The sequence below is a fragment of the Schistocerca cancellata genome, chromosome 8 (assembly GCF_023864275.1).
Source record: "Schistocerca cancellata isolate TAMUIC-IGC-003103 chromosome 8, iqSchCanc2.1, whole genome shotgun sequence".
NCBI lineage: Eukaryota > Metazoa > Arthropoda > Insecta > Orthoptera > Acrididae > Schistocerca > Schistocerca cancellata.
Window position 1 is genome coordinate 289364347 of NC_064633.1, and position 20094 is coordinate 289384440.

Sequence of the window (20094 nt, forward strand, 5' to 3'; positions counted from 1 at the left end):
TACGTTTAACAGTCATTTTGTAAAGGTAGCAGCAAATATGGGATTGTGTGGTTCCGATGAAGAAGCCAGAGAATATATTAAAAATGTCATTCCACAAAACATTACGCAACCAGAAGTAACTCCAGCATTCTTCTCTGAAATTAATACAATTATAAAAATTATGAATAACGAAAGCTTTTTCCGAGTTGATGGAGTTTCAAACAAAATCCTGAAAAATTTGTTCCACCTTCATAAACAATGTCCTTAGTAACGTTTTTCAAAGTATTTAAAAAGTAATATACTCAGAGAAGTTGCACAGTTAAGTGGGAACAGTTTACTTCACAATCGTAGTTTGCATTCGAAAAGGGTTACTTGGCTGAGAATCTTATATACACTCCTGGAAATTGAAATAAGAACACTGTGAATTCATTGTCCCAGGAAGGGGAAACTTTATTGACACATTCCTGGGGTCAGATACATCACATGATCACACTGACAGAACCACAGGCACATAGACACAGGCAACAGAGCATGCACAATGTCGGCACTAGTACAGTGTATATCCACCTTTCGCAGCAATGCAGGCTGCTATTCTCCCATGGAGACGATCGTAGAAATGCTGGATGTAGTCCTGTGGAACGGCTTGCCATGCCATTTCCACCTGGCGCCTCAGTTGGACCAGCGTTCGTGCTGGACGTGCAGACCGCGTGAGACGACGCTTCATCCAGTCCCAAACATGCTCAATGGGGGACAGATCCGGAGATCTTGCTGGCCAGGGTAGTTGACTTACACCATCTAGAGCACGTTGGGTGGCACGGGATACATGCGGACGTGCATTGTCCTGTTGGAACAGCAAGTTCCCTTGCCGGTCTAGGAATGGTAGAACGATGGGTTCGATGACGGTTTGGATGTACCGTGCACTATTCAGTGTCCCCTCGACGATCACCAGTGGTGTACGGCCAGTGTAGGAGATCGCTCCCCACACCATGATGCCGGGTGTTGGCCCTGTGTGCCTCGGTCGTATGCAGTCCTGATTGTGGCGCTCACCTGCACGGCGCCAAACACGCATACGACCATCATTGGCACCAAGGCAGAAGCGACTCTCATCGCTGAAGACGACACGTCTCCATTCGTCCCTCCATTCACGCCTGTCGCGACACCACTGGAGGCGGGCTGCACGATGTTGGGGCGTGAGCGGAAGACGGCCTAACGGTGTGCGGGACCGTAGCCCAGCTTCATGGAGACGGTTGCGAATGGTCCTCGCCGATACCCCAGGAGCAACAGTGTCCCTAATTTGCTGGGAAGTGGCGGTGCGGTCCCCTACGGCACTGCGTAGGATCCTACGGTCTTGGCGTGCATCCGTGCGTCGCTGCGGTCCGGTCCCAGGTCGACGGGCACGTGCACCTTCCGCCGACCACTGGCGACAACATCGATGTACTGTGGAGACCTCACGCCCCACGTGTTGAGCAATTCGGCGGTACGTCCACCCGGCCTCCCGCATGCCCACTATACGCCCTCGCTCAAAGTCCGTCAACTGCACATACGGTTCACGTCCACGCTGTCGCGGCATGCTACCAGTGTTAAAGACTGCGATGGAGCTCCGTATGCCACGGCAAACTGGCTGACACTGACGGCGGCGGTGCACAAATGCTGCGCAGCTAGCGCCATTCGACGGCCAACACCGCGGTTCCTGGTGTGTCCGCTGTGCCGTGCGTGTGATCATTGCTTGTACAGCCCTCTCGCAGTGTCCGGAGCAAGTATGGTGGGTCTGACACACCGGTGTCAATGTGTTCTTTTTTCCATTTCCAGGAGTGTAGTTACTCATGAAACAGTACACTCCTTAAATGACAATACATGGCCAGTTGGTACTTTTTGTGATCTTTCCTTGGCGACTGATTGTTGTACATCATGTGACGCTCTCAAAAACACAGGTTTTAAGAATTGTTGGCTTCATGCTCAGCTGGTTTGAATCATACTAAACAAACAGAACGCAAAAGCTTGCGCTAAATAATTTAGGCAATGTCGGTATGGTAGAAAATCTTAGTGACCGGAAAACAAAATCACAAAGGGGCTCCAAAGGCTTCAGTTTTAAGCCCCTCCTATTCCCTATGTAAATTAATGGCCTTTCACTCACCATTCAACAAGCGAAATTGTCAACATAGCAGACGATGCTACTGTTACAATAAATCCCATTAGAGAGAAAGCAACAGAATAATTGCTAAATAATAATTTCCAAGGAATTATTAAGTGGTCCTCTGAAAATGTATGCCCTCTAAATTTAGAAAACCGCATTTCATTCTGTTCTGTATGATAAACAGTCACGCCAAGAACTGATGTAGCACAAGAGCAACTCAATAGATAGGGTAGAATGCTCCAAATTTTTAGTTTGCATGTTGATGAATACTTGAACGGAAAGAAACAGATTACTCAGCTTCTCCAATAATTAATTTTATCTGTTTTTGAGTTTCGTATAATTGATAATCTTGGAAACAAACCTATCAGCCTCCTGACATATATTTTATATTTATACTCAACAATGTATTACGGAATAGGTTGATTGAATAACTTATCACACAGAAAGTTAGTACTGATTGCACAATACGTGTAGTAAGAATATGTGATGTTCACGGACGGATCTCACGTGTGTACCTCTTCCAGCAGCTAGGCTTTTTAACTGCTCTTTCCTAACATAAATATTCGATAGTGAAATCCGCCATTAGGAATCTATCACAATGTGAGAAGAACAGTGACATCCACATATACAACACTAGAGGGAAAAATGTCCTTTATTATTCATTGTGAAACCTGTCAGTGGTTCAGAAAGGAGTCCAGTATGTAGCAACGACAATATTTGATCTTTTCCCAAGAACATAAAACGTCTGACAGGTACTGAAGCAAGTTTTTTAAATATAACATAAAATCATTTCTCCTGTATAACTCATACTATTCTATTGATGAATTTCTGCTTCAAACTGGTGGAAAATGTAAAAAAAAATTAAGTTTATTTGCCTGAGTAGGGCTAAAAATAATAATGTGTTCATTAGTGATAACAGTACTCATGAATGTGTAACCTACTACTTCCACATCATTTCTATAAAAGAAACTTTCAAATAATCTGTGAAATATATAACTAGCTATCTAATTTTCTTTCCAGGTGGTAAGTAATGCGTGTACCAAGTTTGATTGTAGTCGACACTGGGGTTTACGAAGAGATTTTTACCTGTGGCCTTGTCCACGAAACCACTTGTCACATACATTAAGCATTAATTTCACGTATTTCACACTTATTTGTACATATTATTCACCTGTATCTATAACGAATTTTACTCTGCAGTTTCATTTTCACGCCGGCCGGTGTGGCCGAGCGGTTGTAGGCGCTTCAGTCTGGAACCGCGCGACCGCTACGGTCGCAGGTTCGAATACTGCCTCGAGCATGGATGTGTGTCATGTCCTTAGGTTAGTTAGGTTTAAGTAGTTCTAAGTTCTAGGGGACTGATGACCTCAGATGTTAAGTCCCATAGTGGTCAGAGCCATTTTTCATTTTCATCTAAATGAATGTTTATGACGTCATTTCTTCTGCACTATGTGCTGTACAGTGATTTGGTATGTACATTCAGCGATGTATGTGGATATTGTCTGCGAAATGTATCACGAATGGTATTAGTATCTCAAGTTACTAAATTTAAAGGTCACGCATGATGCGGCATTGCTTCATACATCTTAGTGTTTATGACGTCATATCCCCTTAGCTATGTTATGAACCTTGCTTGCATTATTTCAGTTACAATTGTTCTTCTGAATTGACACCTTCTCTGTAAAATACGGAACGTTACATAACACGGATCATTAAATTATATAATTATCGAATGTTCCTCGTAGATTACAGGGTGAATGCTGGAACTCGGTATCCCTTTCTACTATTCCCAGTTGAGAATCGCTCGTGCTCCGTACCTACTAGGGTATCTGGCTGAAGAAAACATAGTTCTACGGCAGCCTGTCCTCTTCCCAGCAGGGAATAACTGATAAAAAAAATAGAGGGCCATTGTGATTCCCAATCTGGTTAGCTGGGATAGCACAGCGACATACGGGGATGGGACAGAAATACGGAAACTCCAAAAATACAACACATTACCAGGCCTAATACGATGTAGGAAAAGCATTGCATCCAAAACACAATCCAGTGCTCTCGGAATGGATAAATATAGGTTTTGTGCTGTTTTCAGAGGAATGCTATATAGCCGGCCGGAGTGGCCGAGCGGTTAAAGGCGCTACAGTCTGGAACCGCACGACCGCTACGGTCGCAGGTTCGAATCCTGCCTCGGGCATGGATGTGTGTGATGTCCTTAGGTTAGTTAGGTTTAAGTAGTTCTAAGTTCTAGGGGACTTATGACCACAGCAGTTGAGTCCCATAGTGCTCAGAGCCATTTGAACCATTTTTTTTGAATGCTATATAATTGTTCCTGCAAAGTATTGGCAAGCTCTGGTCCAGTCCTCGACAATGCTAACTCTATGAACATGTGTCCTGTCTTCTTGGAGCATAGTATCGCCGCTGGGGAACGAACATTCTACCATGATTGTAGAAAGGTCACACAGTCCCTGGCAATAATCGACCTTCCAGAGTAACCATGGGGCCCAGGGAATAGCACGATATGGCTTCTCAAATCACCACCTAACCGCCACTATGTTCGACTCGTTGGACATTAACTCAGGTAGAAGTCATAAACAGTGTGAAACAGACTCATCCGACTAAACTACTTTCATCCACTGCTCCTTAGTCAAGGTTTTACGGCTCCGCCACAACGTTTTCCTATTACGGCATCACTGAAGAGTGATTTTGGAATTCCAGGTCGTTCTGCAGCTCGCAATTGTTGTTTTGGTGTTGGCAGGGTTGTCGATGTCAACATTCAGTTCTGCATTGATTTTTGCAACTATTGTACTGTTATTTTTCGTCACGATCCTCTTCAACGACCGTTCGTCCCAGTCACTCAACACACGTATTCGTTTGTGTTGTGATTTAAAGGATGATATTTCTCCCACTTTCGCCGGCTGAGTAGCCGAGCGGTTCTAGGCGCTTCAGTTTGGAACCGCGCGACCGCCACGGTTGCAGGTTCGAATCCTGCCTCGGGTGTGGATGTGTGTCATGTCCTTAGGTTAGTTAGGTTTAAGTAGTTCTAAATTTTAGGGGACTGATAACCTCAGCTGTTTAGTCCCATAGTGCTCAGAGACATTTTTTTCCCCACTTTCCCTGTATGCAATATAAATCTTGGATAATGGGCACTAACAATGAGCCCTCGTTCGAATGCACTTAGGTCCTACACAATGCACTCACAACTACACAGAACACTGTTCTGAAACGACCGATACATACAGCACATCGAGGATACTGCACAGGTGCCGTTCGTGGCCAAATACAACAACGCAACATGCGCGCTTGGCCAGCATCTGTATTTATGTGCAACCACGCATTTCTTGTGTTTCATCTATATTTTTGGCCCAGCTCTGTTGTGTCCCAGTCCATTCAACATAAATCTTTTCCTAACGACCATATAACCCACTGTATTCAGTCTGCCGACTGTCCGAAGCAAGCCACTGGCTAATGCTTTCGCTCTATTTATACCCACCATTGGCGTGCACCGACATATGCAGTGACAAGAACATTTTCCTAATTGTTACTGTGCATTGCCATTGGTTTTGCCGTATGGTTTCCTCGGTACGTTGTTACGCGCGTTACGTCCTACATTTACGTTAGAGGGAAGTCTCTGTTAGAGGTAGACTGAAGATATTCCAGTCTACTGTGGCTGCTGTTAAGTTCTAATCTATCCACGCTGATCAATATATTCACAGTTGAAAGACGCTGGTGTTCTAAAGGGAACATAATTGGAAATACAGAAAAATTAAAGCAATGTTTTGAGCACTGAATGTAAATAATGGTAAGGTTTCTCCATGAACCAGAATTTTGGAGCCTGTATAGGTATTAACACGTAATCCAGAGGTATTTAAGTTGGTTCTTCACTTTCGCATATTTTCTAATTACGTTTTTGTACTGTTGTACATCCAAAGATTTCTTTGATTGAGTTTTATCTCTGTTCGTAACACTTCCGACACATTGTTAACAAAAAATGCTCTCGTTTCTTGCCTGTAAGTACTGAACACTAGCGTACAAACCGGAGGACAACGGTTCTCCTCATACGCACGTTACTAATATTGATAGTTGTCCATGAAACACCGATTTCGGTTTCTACATTTCATGTGGCAATCGTTAATTTTTGTTATCGCTATAACATTTAGTAAGCAGACCTTATCTGGCTTGCTAAAGTAGGCTAATGACATTTAGTGGCAAGTATCACAAAGTACCTAGAGTTCGTAACGACAAATCGCTGGCCATAACATTTACTTCATTTGAGAAATAAGAAATTCATTGATCTGATACTCTGTTGTCAAATGTAGTTTCAGAACGTTTTTTGAAATCTTTACATAGCCATGTGATACACTAATAATTAAATTTTACTGTATTACGTGCTATTTTGTTCATCTTTTGTTATTTACTCTATGGAGTAGAATGGGTTCTTTTTCAACATATTAGGCGATGTGCAAGTTTGGGAGAGGGTTCCCCAGTTGAGAGTAAATGATAACGTTTTACCAGCATCGAAATTTACCTTAACGTCACGGTAAAAACTCCCAAAAACCCTGTATAGAACTGGGGAAATAGCGTTACTTTTAATTCATTTCTGGGTTAATGCTAATGATTGACCCAGACTACAAGAAAAACGTTATGCGTGTGTATGGTTGCACTATGTGAGTCGAAGCGTGATAGATATAGTCACAGATGCCGTAGCGTTCACGTTTTACGACGTTGTACCATTTATTGATGACGCCGAGTGATGTTACGTTATATCACCCGAACGCGCGATACAATTCCAAGTCGCTTGAAATGAGAACTGAACGATACTACCCCCTGCCACACCCCTGAAGGTGGCGTGAGCCGACGAGAGGCCGGTAATGACCCGATACGGCCAGATGTGCCCTCCATTCACGCACACATCAGTTTCGAACGGACTACTGGAAAGAACATCAAATACGTGCTATTCGCGCAGTCCTAGCTGACACTAGGCATAGTGGCTGGTAGGACTGTAAAGCAGTTTCCGATTTACTGTCGTTCCCATCAGTCTCAACGACAAGTATCAGCTAGGACTGTGCGAGTTACAGAGTTAGCTCACGTGTTCAGAACTGAGAGTTTTGATGACATTAAGAAACCAGCAATTTCGACTGACTCAAGAAGATTTAATTGTGAATTCTGATGTAAGACTTTTTCCAAACATCGCACAACGAGGCGCCGAATATGTTCGCGGGTAGAAAAACACCACTATTAACAACGGAGCAGGCTAGAACACATACGCTTTCACACATAACAGTTCTCGAAACCGAGTTATGTCACGAGTATCACAATCCAGAATCATTTTCGTTTGTCCATTTAGATAATCATTAGTTTACATACTTTGGCACAACACCAATGCCACTGTGTAAATACAATTTGCGGGTATTATTTTCTGGCAATTAAATATCTGTAGAATGTGTTTTATTTGTCGCAGGGGGAAATTTTATTTTGATACAACATTTCTACATAATTATGGCTACTGTGTAGAACTTTCATCCCTCGCAGTAGAATGTCGACTGCAGAATTATCGTTAAACAATATGTTTCGGGAGTTTACGTGACGCTGTGTTAATAGTTTTCATAACAACGATAATTCTTCAACGAATTATACAGTTCATTTGTTTTATCATTAATTTCTACAATACATAGCATCGAAGTGATCCTTCTAACTTTATATGAATTAAAACATTTGGAAGTCCCGCATAAAACATATTCACGTAAGTGTGCGGAATTTTTCTATCCACAGCGAATGTAGGTCCCTCTTGAACAGACACAGTTAGCCTTTTCGTATCAAATTATTTTTTGAAACAACCATTAACGGTGTAGAGAATGATGGCGAAAGGATACCATTTTGATCAGCTTTATTTTCTGACAAATTCTTTCTCTACCGGATTTCCAGTTTCTTTAGTGGCTATAAGAGAAATTTGAAAAAAACTGGCTTGAATTTTACCTCTAGCATCAACGAAAATTAAGATTGATTATGGGATCCCACTCTCAATTAGGCATTATGATGGGGAGAATAACGTTAATAAATACACTGATGAGGAAAAAGTCGGCCGGTAGGGCCGAGCGGTTCTAGGCGCTTCAGTCTGGAACCTCGTGACCGCTACGGTCGCAGGTTCAAATCCAGCCTTGGGCATGGATGTGTGTGATGTCCTTAGGTTAGTTAGTTTTAATTAGTTTTAAGTTCTAGGCGACTACTGACCTCAGAAATAAAGTCGCAGAGTGCTCAGAGCCATTTGAACCATTTGTTGAGGTAAAAACATTTTGACCACTTGCTTAACAGTTTGTTTTTTTGTCTTTGGAAAGAAATACATCACATATAATGCGTATCAGGGATCCGACAGTTTGTAGGTAGGTTTGTGGAGGGGGCGTTAGGTGCCTACCCACAGTTCATATCATTTGCATAAATAATGGTTACTGATTTGCATATGCAGTGGTGGTGCCCGATAGCGACCGAGATAGGTTTCACAGGATTTATGTCAGGCGTTGCCGAGACATCAACGAGAGTTCACTACAATGCTCTTAAAACCACTGTAGCACGATTATGGCTCCGAGACACTGACAATTATACTACTGAAGAATGACATCTCCGTCGGGGAAGACATCCAGCATGAAGGGAGGAAGGTTGTTCTAGCGGTCAGCTTGTCTTCGATTACTACCACAGGTCCCATGCAAGCGCCAGAAATGTCTCTTATGGCATAATACTGCTCACACCAGCCTGCTTCCATGACGCGCTGCACGTTTCGAGATTGTTCACGGCGTTCGGGGAGACGACCATCTACTTAGTGTAGCAAAAAAGTGATTCACCCGAAGAGTTGAAACGTTTCCACTGATCGACGGTCGAATTCCGATGGTCCCGCGCCCACTGTAATCTTACGATTTTGTAGGGTCAGCATGTGAACATGTATGGGTGGTCTGCTGCAGAGGTCGTATGTTCGGTAGGTGATCCTCCGTCCGTGTCTGCCCCAATTACATACTTTTGTTACCACGTCACGTGCCCTCAACGCCACTATTCATCATCCAACGCCAACAGGTGACATAATGTTTGGGCTTATCAGGGGAGGTGTTTTTCGACATTCAGGAATGTTGCTTCATGTTTTCCCATACGAAATATATGAATTCCAGGAAAAGAAACCTCTCGGGTAACGATCATACCGGTTGGTCCTCAACCAGTTTTCTCGGACTGGCTAGTGATTCACAGAGTATATAATCTGTAGATTTTGACTGTTTTACTATTAACGAATGTGCGGGATATCGTCATTATCAGTATTATTTAATTTAGTTGACATATGTGAGGCGCGTATGCTGCTATACTGCGTAGCGTGCATTAAAATTGCCACCATGATTTTTCGGAATGCTTAGGTTCTCCATCCCAGTATGCATCCCGTGTACAGCACAGAAAAAAGAATGGCATCTGCAGTAGGTGAATGAAACAAAACGATATATTGAGTAAGTATATGGATCTAGATGTGGATGCAACGGTAAAGAGCTGGGAATTTATGTGGAAATCATACTGAACGGAACTCCCAGCCACCACCCATATACTTATCGTCGGAAATGTACGGACGATCGCAGATTTAAGGTGAGAAACTACCAAATTAGTGCCACATATCTACCATAACATCTTATGATGCTAATTCTCTTGCTGTAATATTTACATTTCTGCCCGAAAGCAGTAGGATGTAACAGTTTGATGAACTGAAAAGAATTACCTGAGAGGGTGATGGCACTCTTCAGATATTTTTTAGGTGATCGGTCAAGATCTCCTCTCCTGTGTCAACCTTTCCATATCAGAGGAGCACTTATGGCTAAGATCTGCAATTATTTGTTGATGCATTCCAATCTCCAACTTCCTCTAAGAGTTTCGTTATCGATGGCACTTTTTTGTATCGCGGACGTTATTCCCTGACGTCTTAGCGGATGTTCTGTGAACCATACCCTTCATAATCAAAATATCCACGGGTGTGCTGCCGGTCTATAGTGTCCAACGGGCACAATATTTCGGCGATCATACATGTGGCCATCATCAGGTGAACTGACGGACTGAGCTCCTGTGAACGTGCCGGCGCGGAGATCCGTACGCTATGGCTGCTCAGAGGGAACTGGGTTCGGTCGCGGCGGCGGCCGATTTAAATACCCTCCGCCCGCGGCGCGCGCCCTCCGCCGTCCGCGCCCCGCGCCACGGTCGCGCGGTGGAACAGAAAGGGAAGAGTACTTAGCAAACGACATCTACGATTGGGTTAATCAGGAGTAAATCGAGCAAACGCATAGTTGTGACGACCACGGCGGACAGAGCCATCACACCGACGTCATCTCAGACGCCGTCGCAATCTGTTCCACCGCGCGACCGTGGCGCGGGGCGCGGACGGCGGAGGGAGAGCGCCGCGGGCGGAGGGTATTTAAATCGGCCGCCGCCGCGACCGAACCCAGTTCCCTCTGAGCAGCCATAGCGTACGAATCTCCGCGCCGGCACGTTCACAGGAGCTCAGTCCGTCAGTTCACCTGATGATGGCGACATGTATGATCGCCGAAATATTGTGTCCGTTGGACACTATAGACCGGCAGCACACCCGTGGAAATTTTGATTATCAAATAAGCCGGGAGAAACTCAAGAATCACATCATACCCTTCATATTTATTGATGGTCAAATATTTGAGGGCAAACATGACTCCCTGGAAATTACACAACGTACATTGTCCGAATTTTCATAGACACAAACGAGTGAGAAATAGCTAAATGAGGTATCAAGTTGACCCAAGCTGGAGTCTAGTTTTGCAAAGAAATATTTAATTGAATGAGCGTAATTAGCAAGACCATAATTAGTGACTCGCAAGAATACTTAAATATTTCACGAACAGATGCTAATAGCTATGTTGACAAAGTGTCAGTGTCAAACAGTTCTTGTCTTCACGACAAAAAGTGCATAAAACGTTACATTGGTGTGAACATTGTGCAATTCTTTCTCTCATAATGAAGTAATAACACAAATATCAAAAAACAGCATTAATGGAACCATGTCTGCATCTTGCTGATCAATTCAGTCATAACAATAATAGTACACCGATCGATAGTTATACTGTGTTTCACGCTTCCTGAACAAATGTTGAAACTAAAAAAGCAATTTCCTAGGTGTAACTAGAGCTCGCGCTCTTAATTATTTTTACAGTCAAATAATCCATACTCAGAATTGAAATTCCCTGCCGATTTTTGTCTGTTATCGACATTGATACTGACTAGTAAATGCAGCCACGAATTTAGACAGAGAGCAGGGGCTTTCGGCGGGAAAGGCGAGAAGCAAAAAATAATTGTGAGTGCTTTGGTGGAATGGAGGATGGGATACGGCTGGAATGGGAACAAGAAGAGTATAAGTGGCTCAAGGACCAGGAGTGTTACATGAATGTACGATATATTGTAGGGAGAGTTCCCACCCATGCAGTTATGAAATGCTCGAGTTCGTGGGCAAGTACCTGATAGCACAGTCACTGAAACTAAGAACGTGTTATTGGGCAATGTGGCAAGCAACTGAGTGGTGCCTTTTTTTTTTGCCACGCTTTGTTGGTGATTATCCACGGTCAGAAAACTTGTTGGTTGTCTTTCCCATATAGAATGCAGCACAGTGGTTGCAGCTTCGCTTGTAGATGGGATATGTGATGCTTGTGACCTAACTTGAGTAGGTGGTGGTAGGAGGATGTATGTGACAGAGATTGCATTTAGGTCTATTACAGAGATGCGTCTGACCTAACTTGAGTAGTTGGTGGTAGGAGGATGTATGTGACAGGAATTGCAATTAGGTCTATTAAAGAAATATGATCCTTGAGAGGAGCAGGGCCTGTGTAAGAATGCACAGGGATATTGTGGGAGGGGTGGGTGTGGCAGTTGATCGGACATTACTAATTTGAGGTCAGAACAAGTAGTTGAACCCTTGGTAGATAAAGTGATTCACTTGGTTCAGTCCAGGGTGGTACTTGTTCATGAGACAAATGCTCCACTCTGGCTGGAGAGTAGGACTTTACGGGTGGCTGTGACAAGAGATAAGGGATGGGAAATCTGTTCTTGTATAAGGTTGGTATGATAATTACGGTCTGTGAAGGCCTCAGTGAAACCCTCGACATATTTTCAGAGTGACCACTTGGCACTAAAGATGTGACAGCCACTGGTGGCTATGCTGTATGGACAGATATCTTTCTATGGAATGGGTGGCACCTGTCAAAGTATAGATATTGATAGTGATTCGTAGATCTGATATGAGAGACATACTGATGTAACAATCTTTAGGTGGAAGTAAACAGTGAGGAATGTGGCTTGCTGGGTGGACCAAGTGAAGTGAGTGTAGGAGATGGTGTTGAGGTTCTGGACGAATGAGGATAGGGGTCCTCACCCTTGACCCAGAACAAAAATGGCTCTGAGCACTATGGGACTCAACTTCTAAGGTCATTAGTCCCCTAGAACTTAGAACTACTTAAACCTAACTAACCTAAGGACATCACACACATCCATGCCGGAGGCCGGATTCGAACCTGCGACCGTATCGGTCGCGCGGTTCCTGACCCTGAACATGAAGATGTCATCAATGAATCAGGACTTGGTGAGGGGTTTGGCATTATGAGCTAGAAACGATTCCTCTAGATGATCCAAGAAGAGGTTGACATAGGATGGTGCGATGTGACTGTCCATACCTATACCCTGGACTTATTTGTAGATGGCTCTTTCAAAAGAGAATTAATTAAGGACGAGGATGTAGATGGTCACGGCCACTAGGAATGAAATTGTACATTTGGAGTTCATGAAGGCGTTGGGAAAGGTAGTGTGCAATTGAAGCAAGGCTTCAGTCGTTAGGGGGGATGGATCAGTAGTGATGAGCAGGGCACTATGAAGTAAAAGAACAGGTGCTGTATAGAGTTGGCGGAGGAAATGGTTGGTATCTTTTGTATAGGAGAGTAGGTTGCAGATAATAGGCTGAAGGTGTTGGTCTATGAGACCAGAGATTATCTCAATGGAGGCACAGTAACTTGCCACAAAGATGCAACCTGGGTGGCTGGGTTTATGGACTATGAAGAATGTAGAGGAAATCCAGTGAATGGTAGGGTTGAGAAGAGGAATGGACTCCAGTGATATTTTCTGGAATGGGGTCACTGTGGCAGGGTTTGTGGTTGGATGAAACTAACAACTGATTGGTAATCATTTTAAAACAACAGTAGTGGAGCCTTTGTCATAAGGTAGGATTATAAGATTGGGAGCAGTTTTAGGTGCTTGATTGCTCTTCTTCCTACATATCTAAATGTCAGCTTTTATGTTGATGGATTTGGGGAATGAGGGAATGACGGTGAGGTAAGGACTGATGTTAAGAAATTCTGGAAAACTAACAGGGAGTGATTAGCGGGTAGGTGAGGGGGGTGGTGGATTGGATCATGGTTGGATGGTAGAGTGAACCGAGTCAGGCAGAGTTCTACATTGGTCTTTGGTTGAGTGTGATTGGCAGGGTTAGTGGCGAAAAGTTTTAGGTTTAGGTACCAGGAGAAGAAGAGAACGTCTTTAAGAAGACCTGCATGACTGAATTAGATGTTGGGGCAAAAAGTGAGGGATCTTGCAAGAACTGATACTTCTGTGAGGCTAAAGGTTTTCTGATCTGTTTAGGGTCTGCACTCTATATGGTGAAGTCAGGGAGTTGGTGGGGTAAATGTGGTAGATCTACAAGGCAGAATTTGTCAGCTACGAGTGGCTGTGCCAGAGATTTGTAGATTGATGTAGAGGCGATGGATAGCGGTAGTCCAATGTGGGAGAAGGAAGTGGGCAGGTGGCGTTGGGCATAAGAATCTGCTTCTCGGGAGGAAAGAGTTTCAGTCTTTGATATTGGACCCAGTAATTTGTGATTGCATGGCAGAAGAATTTTACGGATGGGGAGGAGGTATTGCGTGGAGGTTTGGGCCTTATTGGCATGGTTTTGCAGGACTATGTTGGTGAGGGTTAAGGACTGGCGATATATGAACAAATGGAGGTCAGCAATACACTGTCCCGCATTCCTATCCGGCTATCCATCCCCCTCCCCTCCACAGCCTCTTCCTTACCCAAACACCTATTTTGCTTCTCCCAAAATACACTGTTGCTCACAGTCTGGCTTTAGCAGCCAGAGAGTTTGTGTGTGTGTGTGTGTGTGTGTGTGTGTGTGTGTGTGTGTGTGTGTGTGTGTGTGTGTTTTGTCTATTCTGATGAGCTTTGTCTGACAGTCTTTTTTGCTACTCAGCACTCCATTATATCGTGAGCAGCTACTATTCTTTCCTTAATACTGTCATTACTCCATCCGGGAAATAAGTTTTTGGAGTGATATAATTACAAATTAACAATTTTCTGTGCACTGTGAAACCTTGCAGCTCGCCAAATTTTACGGTTATATGTCAGTGAGAAATACCTTCAGGTTCTAATGAGCGAATTTTGCGGGTATCTAAATATGCGACTTAAGTGACCGTATCATTTGATTGCGTAGACAAAAGCTTCAATTTTTTATACCGCCAAGGGACCGTATACCTTATTATGCGACATAAATTTGAACAACCGGTCAAATGTTTTGGAAAATAATTTGTCTAGAAGTAAGAAATAGAACATACGCTTCATTTGCAGCGCTTGATTTCGAGCGCCCTGAAAAGGTACGTCAAATTTTTCTTTAATCTCTTATTTCCTACTTTTAAACAAATCGTTTCAGAAAATATTTGTCCGTCCTTGTTCTTATTTTTACCCTTTTCCCATTTATTTCTTTCATCGTGGGTTCTACAGAGACACTCAATTATTAACTAATGAGAGCATTTATCTCTCAGCATCATCTGTTAAATATCACGTCTCAAATTCTCGCTAACGTTCATTTCCAATTTTCTCACAGATTACAAAGCACTTAGGAATGTAGTGTTTCAGACCACCACTTTTAACTCTCTCCCTACCACTCCCCAGTACATCACATTATCACAGTTACCACAATGCAGGGATGACGAAGAGTAGTAGCCAGTTTTTGTATGAAATATTAGAATTACTGTTTTTAGTAACAAATGCTTCGTACTGGGATTACCACTCTACTTTCACAGTAAGTTTTTGATGTTTCACTTGATATTATATTACATTAATGTGAAACATTCAGGTCTTAGATTAAAACCATGGGCCAGATGTGGACACGAACGCAGAACGTGTCTTTCAGGGGCAGAGGTCATACTGAATGCGTCATTCATGTACGACACACTGCCCTCCGTTACAACTTCTGCTACTAACTTTCTCCAACCTAACCCGCTTCACAGAAACTCTCATGCAGCCCCTGCTGGATTAGGAGTCTTGGAAGTAAAGATAGTGCGCAGAAATTACGTAGTTACAGCTTGGGAAATGTTCCAGAATAAATAACCCAGGAAATTTTAAAAAAGCGTGTTGTCCACTGCTGGGTGACATTCATTTATGAAACGATTCCCTAGGCCGAGACTAAACCATAATTCAGAATTACGCTCTCATTATGATTCTGAGTATTTGAATAAATTCGCATTGTTTGATGGACAGAAGACCCATTTTCATTCTATAGAACGACTATGTCAGATAATTAAAAAAGAGGACCCCACGATAAAAAAAATTTAAACTCTTTTGAGCTGTTCTACTCATGGGGCCAATTTTTCGAGATCGCTGAGACATATGAAATACTGCACAAAAGGTTATGCTTCATTGAGCGAAACAAATGGTATTCGGAAGGGGCGATGTATGGTGAACATGGCGTGTGGAATAAGAAATCCCTTCGAAGTCCTTTTGTTTCCTTTACTCGGTTTACAATATGTGGTTTGACAAGCATCTGAATACATTGCGGGCGTTTATGTTTAATTGCACAATTAAAACTGAGTAACTGTGTTTCCTAGCGTACAGCATTCACTGTCAGCCTCGGCTGTAGCAGCACATGACACATCACACCGATCAGAACGTATTTTGTCACATTGTCGTCTCTGAATCGCGGAAACCAGTCTCCACACGTTGCTTCCGACAGAGCATGTTCTCCTTACGCTTCTACTAGCAAACGAATCTTTCCGCTATTGATTTCTTAAGATGAAATAAGGAGGTTAGTGAAAATAGAAAATTAAAACTTCACTCAAATACTGTTTTGGACGCATAAAACCGGACATGTTCAGGCCAGTAAATAGGTACGTTCTTATCACTTCACTCTAAAGTCACACGCTGAACCGAAAAACTTATGTGTATAGTTTTAAATAGGTTTGGTGTCGCTGTCCACTACAGTGCACTAATGCAACTACCGCGCTCTCTCCATCAACAACGAGAACTAAATCAATCTCCCTTAAGTCTAGCAAGATATACAGACGAGCTTCTGTGTAGTTTGAAAAGTGGCGGAGGGGTAGCGGAAGAAGCGACGCTGTAGGGCAGACTGAAGGTGGAGCTTCAGTAGCTCAGTTGACGAGAGCATTGCCCAGGAAACTCAAGGTTGTACGGTTTTTAATCTCTCAGGAATTATCAAACCATGTCATACTACACTGTTACGACAAATATTCGCACAGGATTAGAAATGCAGTGTAACGCGAACACATTCATGGATTCAGTTCGCAAAGTTTTCGTGCTGAAATACGCCTGAGATATTAACAAGATTCCCTCCGTCGCCACGGGTAGCAACTGACTGTGGTGACTGGCGTTGTATTGGTATTTTACCAGCAGGTATTTAAACGCACAAAATCGTTTACAGTGATAGCACAGCGTCGTTTCCGACCGTCAAACGCTATGGATTATGCAGGTGGAGGTCGTCGTATACTAGAGATGTCTGTCGAAATGAATTCAGCGGAAAGTGGAGAGACTTTAATGGTATTTCAAATTTTATTTCGCAGATCTGGAATTCAGTGATAACGTGTTTCGTTAATGGAGAATCATTAATTATTGCCTGTGAATTGAAGGGTGATGCATTTGTTAGTTTACAGTAGATTCGTGTCATGGAATTGTGTGTCAAAGAGCAAGTTGCCTCAAAAAATCATACGGGCTGCATCAAGAAAAGGCTATTACGTGAAATGTGAGTACTTACAGAGGTGCAAAGCGCAGCCTGTCCTCGTCAGAGCTTGTTATCAGCACGTTGAGGGCTGCCTGCAGGTCTTCGTTCTGAAAAGCAAAAAGAACAGTTTGTAGTTCAGTCTAAGGTGACTGGGTATCAGACAAGAGGTATCTAATCGTTTACCAACACCCTGGTGCTTGTATTTGTTGAATAAGCTATTAGTATAGTTGCAGTTAAGGCTCATAATGAATGTGGTGCGCGGAAATTGTCTGCCAAATCTCTATTCTGGTTTCTGTTAGGAAACCGGAGGGAGGGGGGGGGTGGTGGTGGTGGGGGGTGTCGGGTTTGGTGAAGCAGATGAAATTACTTTGTAGCTAACGACCCTTTTAAAATCTTCAGTGCGGGGTAGCTTGGATACAGTGATCTTTGAGTGGAAAGCCACTAGACGATAGGCTTACAAAACATTTATCAACGTCATTTAAGGAACATACACTCCTGGAAATGGAAAAAAGAACACATTGACACCGGTGTGTCAGACCCACCATACTTGCTCCGGACACTGCGAGAGGGCTGTACAAGCAATGATCACACGCACGGCACAGCGGACACACCAGGAACCGCGGTGTTGGCCGTCGAATGGCGCTAGCTGCGCAGCATTTGTGCACCGCCGCCGTCAGTGTCAGCCAGTTTGCAGTGGCATACGGAGCTCCAGCGCAGTCTTTAACACTGGTAGCATGCCGCGACAGCGTGGACGTGAACCGTATGTGCAGTTGACGGACTTTGAGCGAGGGCGTATAGTGGGCATGCGGGAGGCCGGGTGGACGTACCGCCGAATTGCTCAACACGTGGGGCGTGAGGTCTCCACAGTACATCGATGTTGTCGCCAGTGGTCGGCGGAAGGTGCACGTGCCCGTCGACCTGGGACCGGACCGCAGCGACGCACGGATGCACGCCAAGACCGTAGGATCCTACGCAGTGCCGTAGGGGACCGCACCGCCACTTCCCAGCAAATTAGGGACACTGTTGCTCCTGGGGTATCGGCGAGGACCATTCGCAACCGTCTCCATGAAGCCGGGCTACGGTCCCGCACACCGTTAGGCCGTCTTCCGCTCACGCCCCACCATCGTGCAGTCCGCCTCCAGTGGTGTCGCGACAGGCGTGAATGGAGGGACGAATGGAGACGTGTCGTCTTCAGCGATGAGAGTCGCTTCTGCCTTGGTGCCAATGATAGTCGTATGCGTGTTTGGCGCCGTGCAGGTGAGCGCCACAATCAGGACTGCATACGACCGAGGCACACAGGGCCAACACCCGGCATCATGGTGTGGGGAGCGATCTCCTACACTGGCCGTACACCACTGGTGATCGTCGAGGGGACACTGAATAGTGCACGGTACATCCAAACCGTCATCGAACCCATCGTTCTACCATTCCTAGACCGGCAAGGGAACTTGCTGTTCCAACAGGACAATGCACGTTCGCATGTATCCCGTGCCACCCAACGTGCTCTAGAAGGTGTAAGTCAACTACCCTGGCCAGCAAGATCTCCGGATCTGTCCCCAATTGAGCATGTTTGGGACTGAATGAAGCGTCGTCTCACGCGGTCTGCACGTCCAGCACGAACGCTGGTCCAACTGAGGCGCCAGGTGGAAATGGCATGGCAAGCCGTTCCACAGGACTACATCCAGCATCTCTACGATCGTCTCCATGGGAGAATAGCAGCCTGCATTGCTGCGAAAGGTGGATATACACTGTACTAGTGCCGACATTGTGCATGCTCTGTTGCCTGTGTCTATGTGCCTGTGGTTCTGTCAGTGTGATCATGTGATGTATCTGACCCCAGGAATGTGTCAATAAAGTTTCCCCTTCCTGGGACAATGAATTCACGATGTTCTTATTTCAATTTCCAGGAGTGTATTTTGGTACTTAGAGATTTTAACAGGATTATTTATATCGTGATTCCTGACCATGGATCGTTTTACCCAAATAATTCAAAATATTTAACATTACTGATTGGTGGCACTAAGCCACAAAGGTTCTTAGCAAAACTAGCAAGATTTCTTATTCACTTCGAGGTACTTGCCACACGTATTATATTAAAAAAATGAAGCCAATGCACGTAGTTTCAGAGCTGTGAAGTGGCCACCCGCTGTGTTACCTTCGACCTAATGCAAAACAAACAGGCATTGGTGCACGCAACTAGACAGTAAGTATCACTACAATGGTATGTCCGCCCCCGGTAGCTGAATGGTCAGCGTGACGGGTTTTTGAATCCTCTCGGACCTGGTTCCATTCCCGGCTGGGTTGGCGAATTTTCTCCGTCCAGGGACTGGGTGTTGTGTTGTCCTCATCATCATCCTTTCATCCTGATTTACTGCAGGTTGCGGAAGTGGCGTCGGACTGAAAGAACGGCACCTGGCAAATGGTCTGCCCGGCGGGGGGCCCTAGCCATACGATTAAATAAATACTACAACGCTTGCTCAACGCCGAACAGTAGTACACTTAGCCCCTACAGCAAAGCACAGGACGTTTAAAGACGATTTGCTTACGACGCTAAACATTTTTGCACCAAAACTGCATGAACATGGGCAATAGTTATTTGGAATTAACGACTTCAAATTTGAACCTAAAATTTAGCAACCTTTTCCAAATGACCTGGAACGAAACACTTTTCAAATTACAAGACGCATGACCAGTACTGACAAATTACTGTACACCTTTTTTGATACGGACTGTAAATGACTTACTACTGGTCAATAGGCCTATATTCCTTAAGCCTATTACGTACGTAACAAGAACATAATTTCAGTTTGCAGTCAACAATCGCAGCAGTGAGCAACACGACAACTGTCGGTTCCCTGAAGGATTTAATACCTAAATTAGAGCTTTGCATTTTTATCATTAACGAGATTAAACTGTTTGTTCCTTTCAAAATTTAACCACTTCACTTTGAACCTTA

At 44.1% G+C, this 20094-nt stretch overlaps 1 protein-coding gene across 1 annotated transcript in view; it reads right to left on the reverse strand.

Annotated features, from left to right (window-relative positions):
- The window catches only part of LOC126095526 (head-specific guanylate cyclase-like), a gene marked incomplete at its 5' end in the record, with an annotated part of 536532 nt that overhangs the window by 321589 nt on the left and 194849 nt on the right, over positions 1-20094 (reverse strand). Inside the window, one exon of the mRNA XM_049910309.1 lies at positions 17172-17245. Within this exon, the coding sequence (XP_049766266.1) occupies positions 17172-17245 (74 nt within the window). The remainder of the gene's footprint in view (positions 1-17171; positions 17246-20094) is intronic.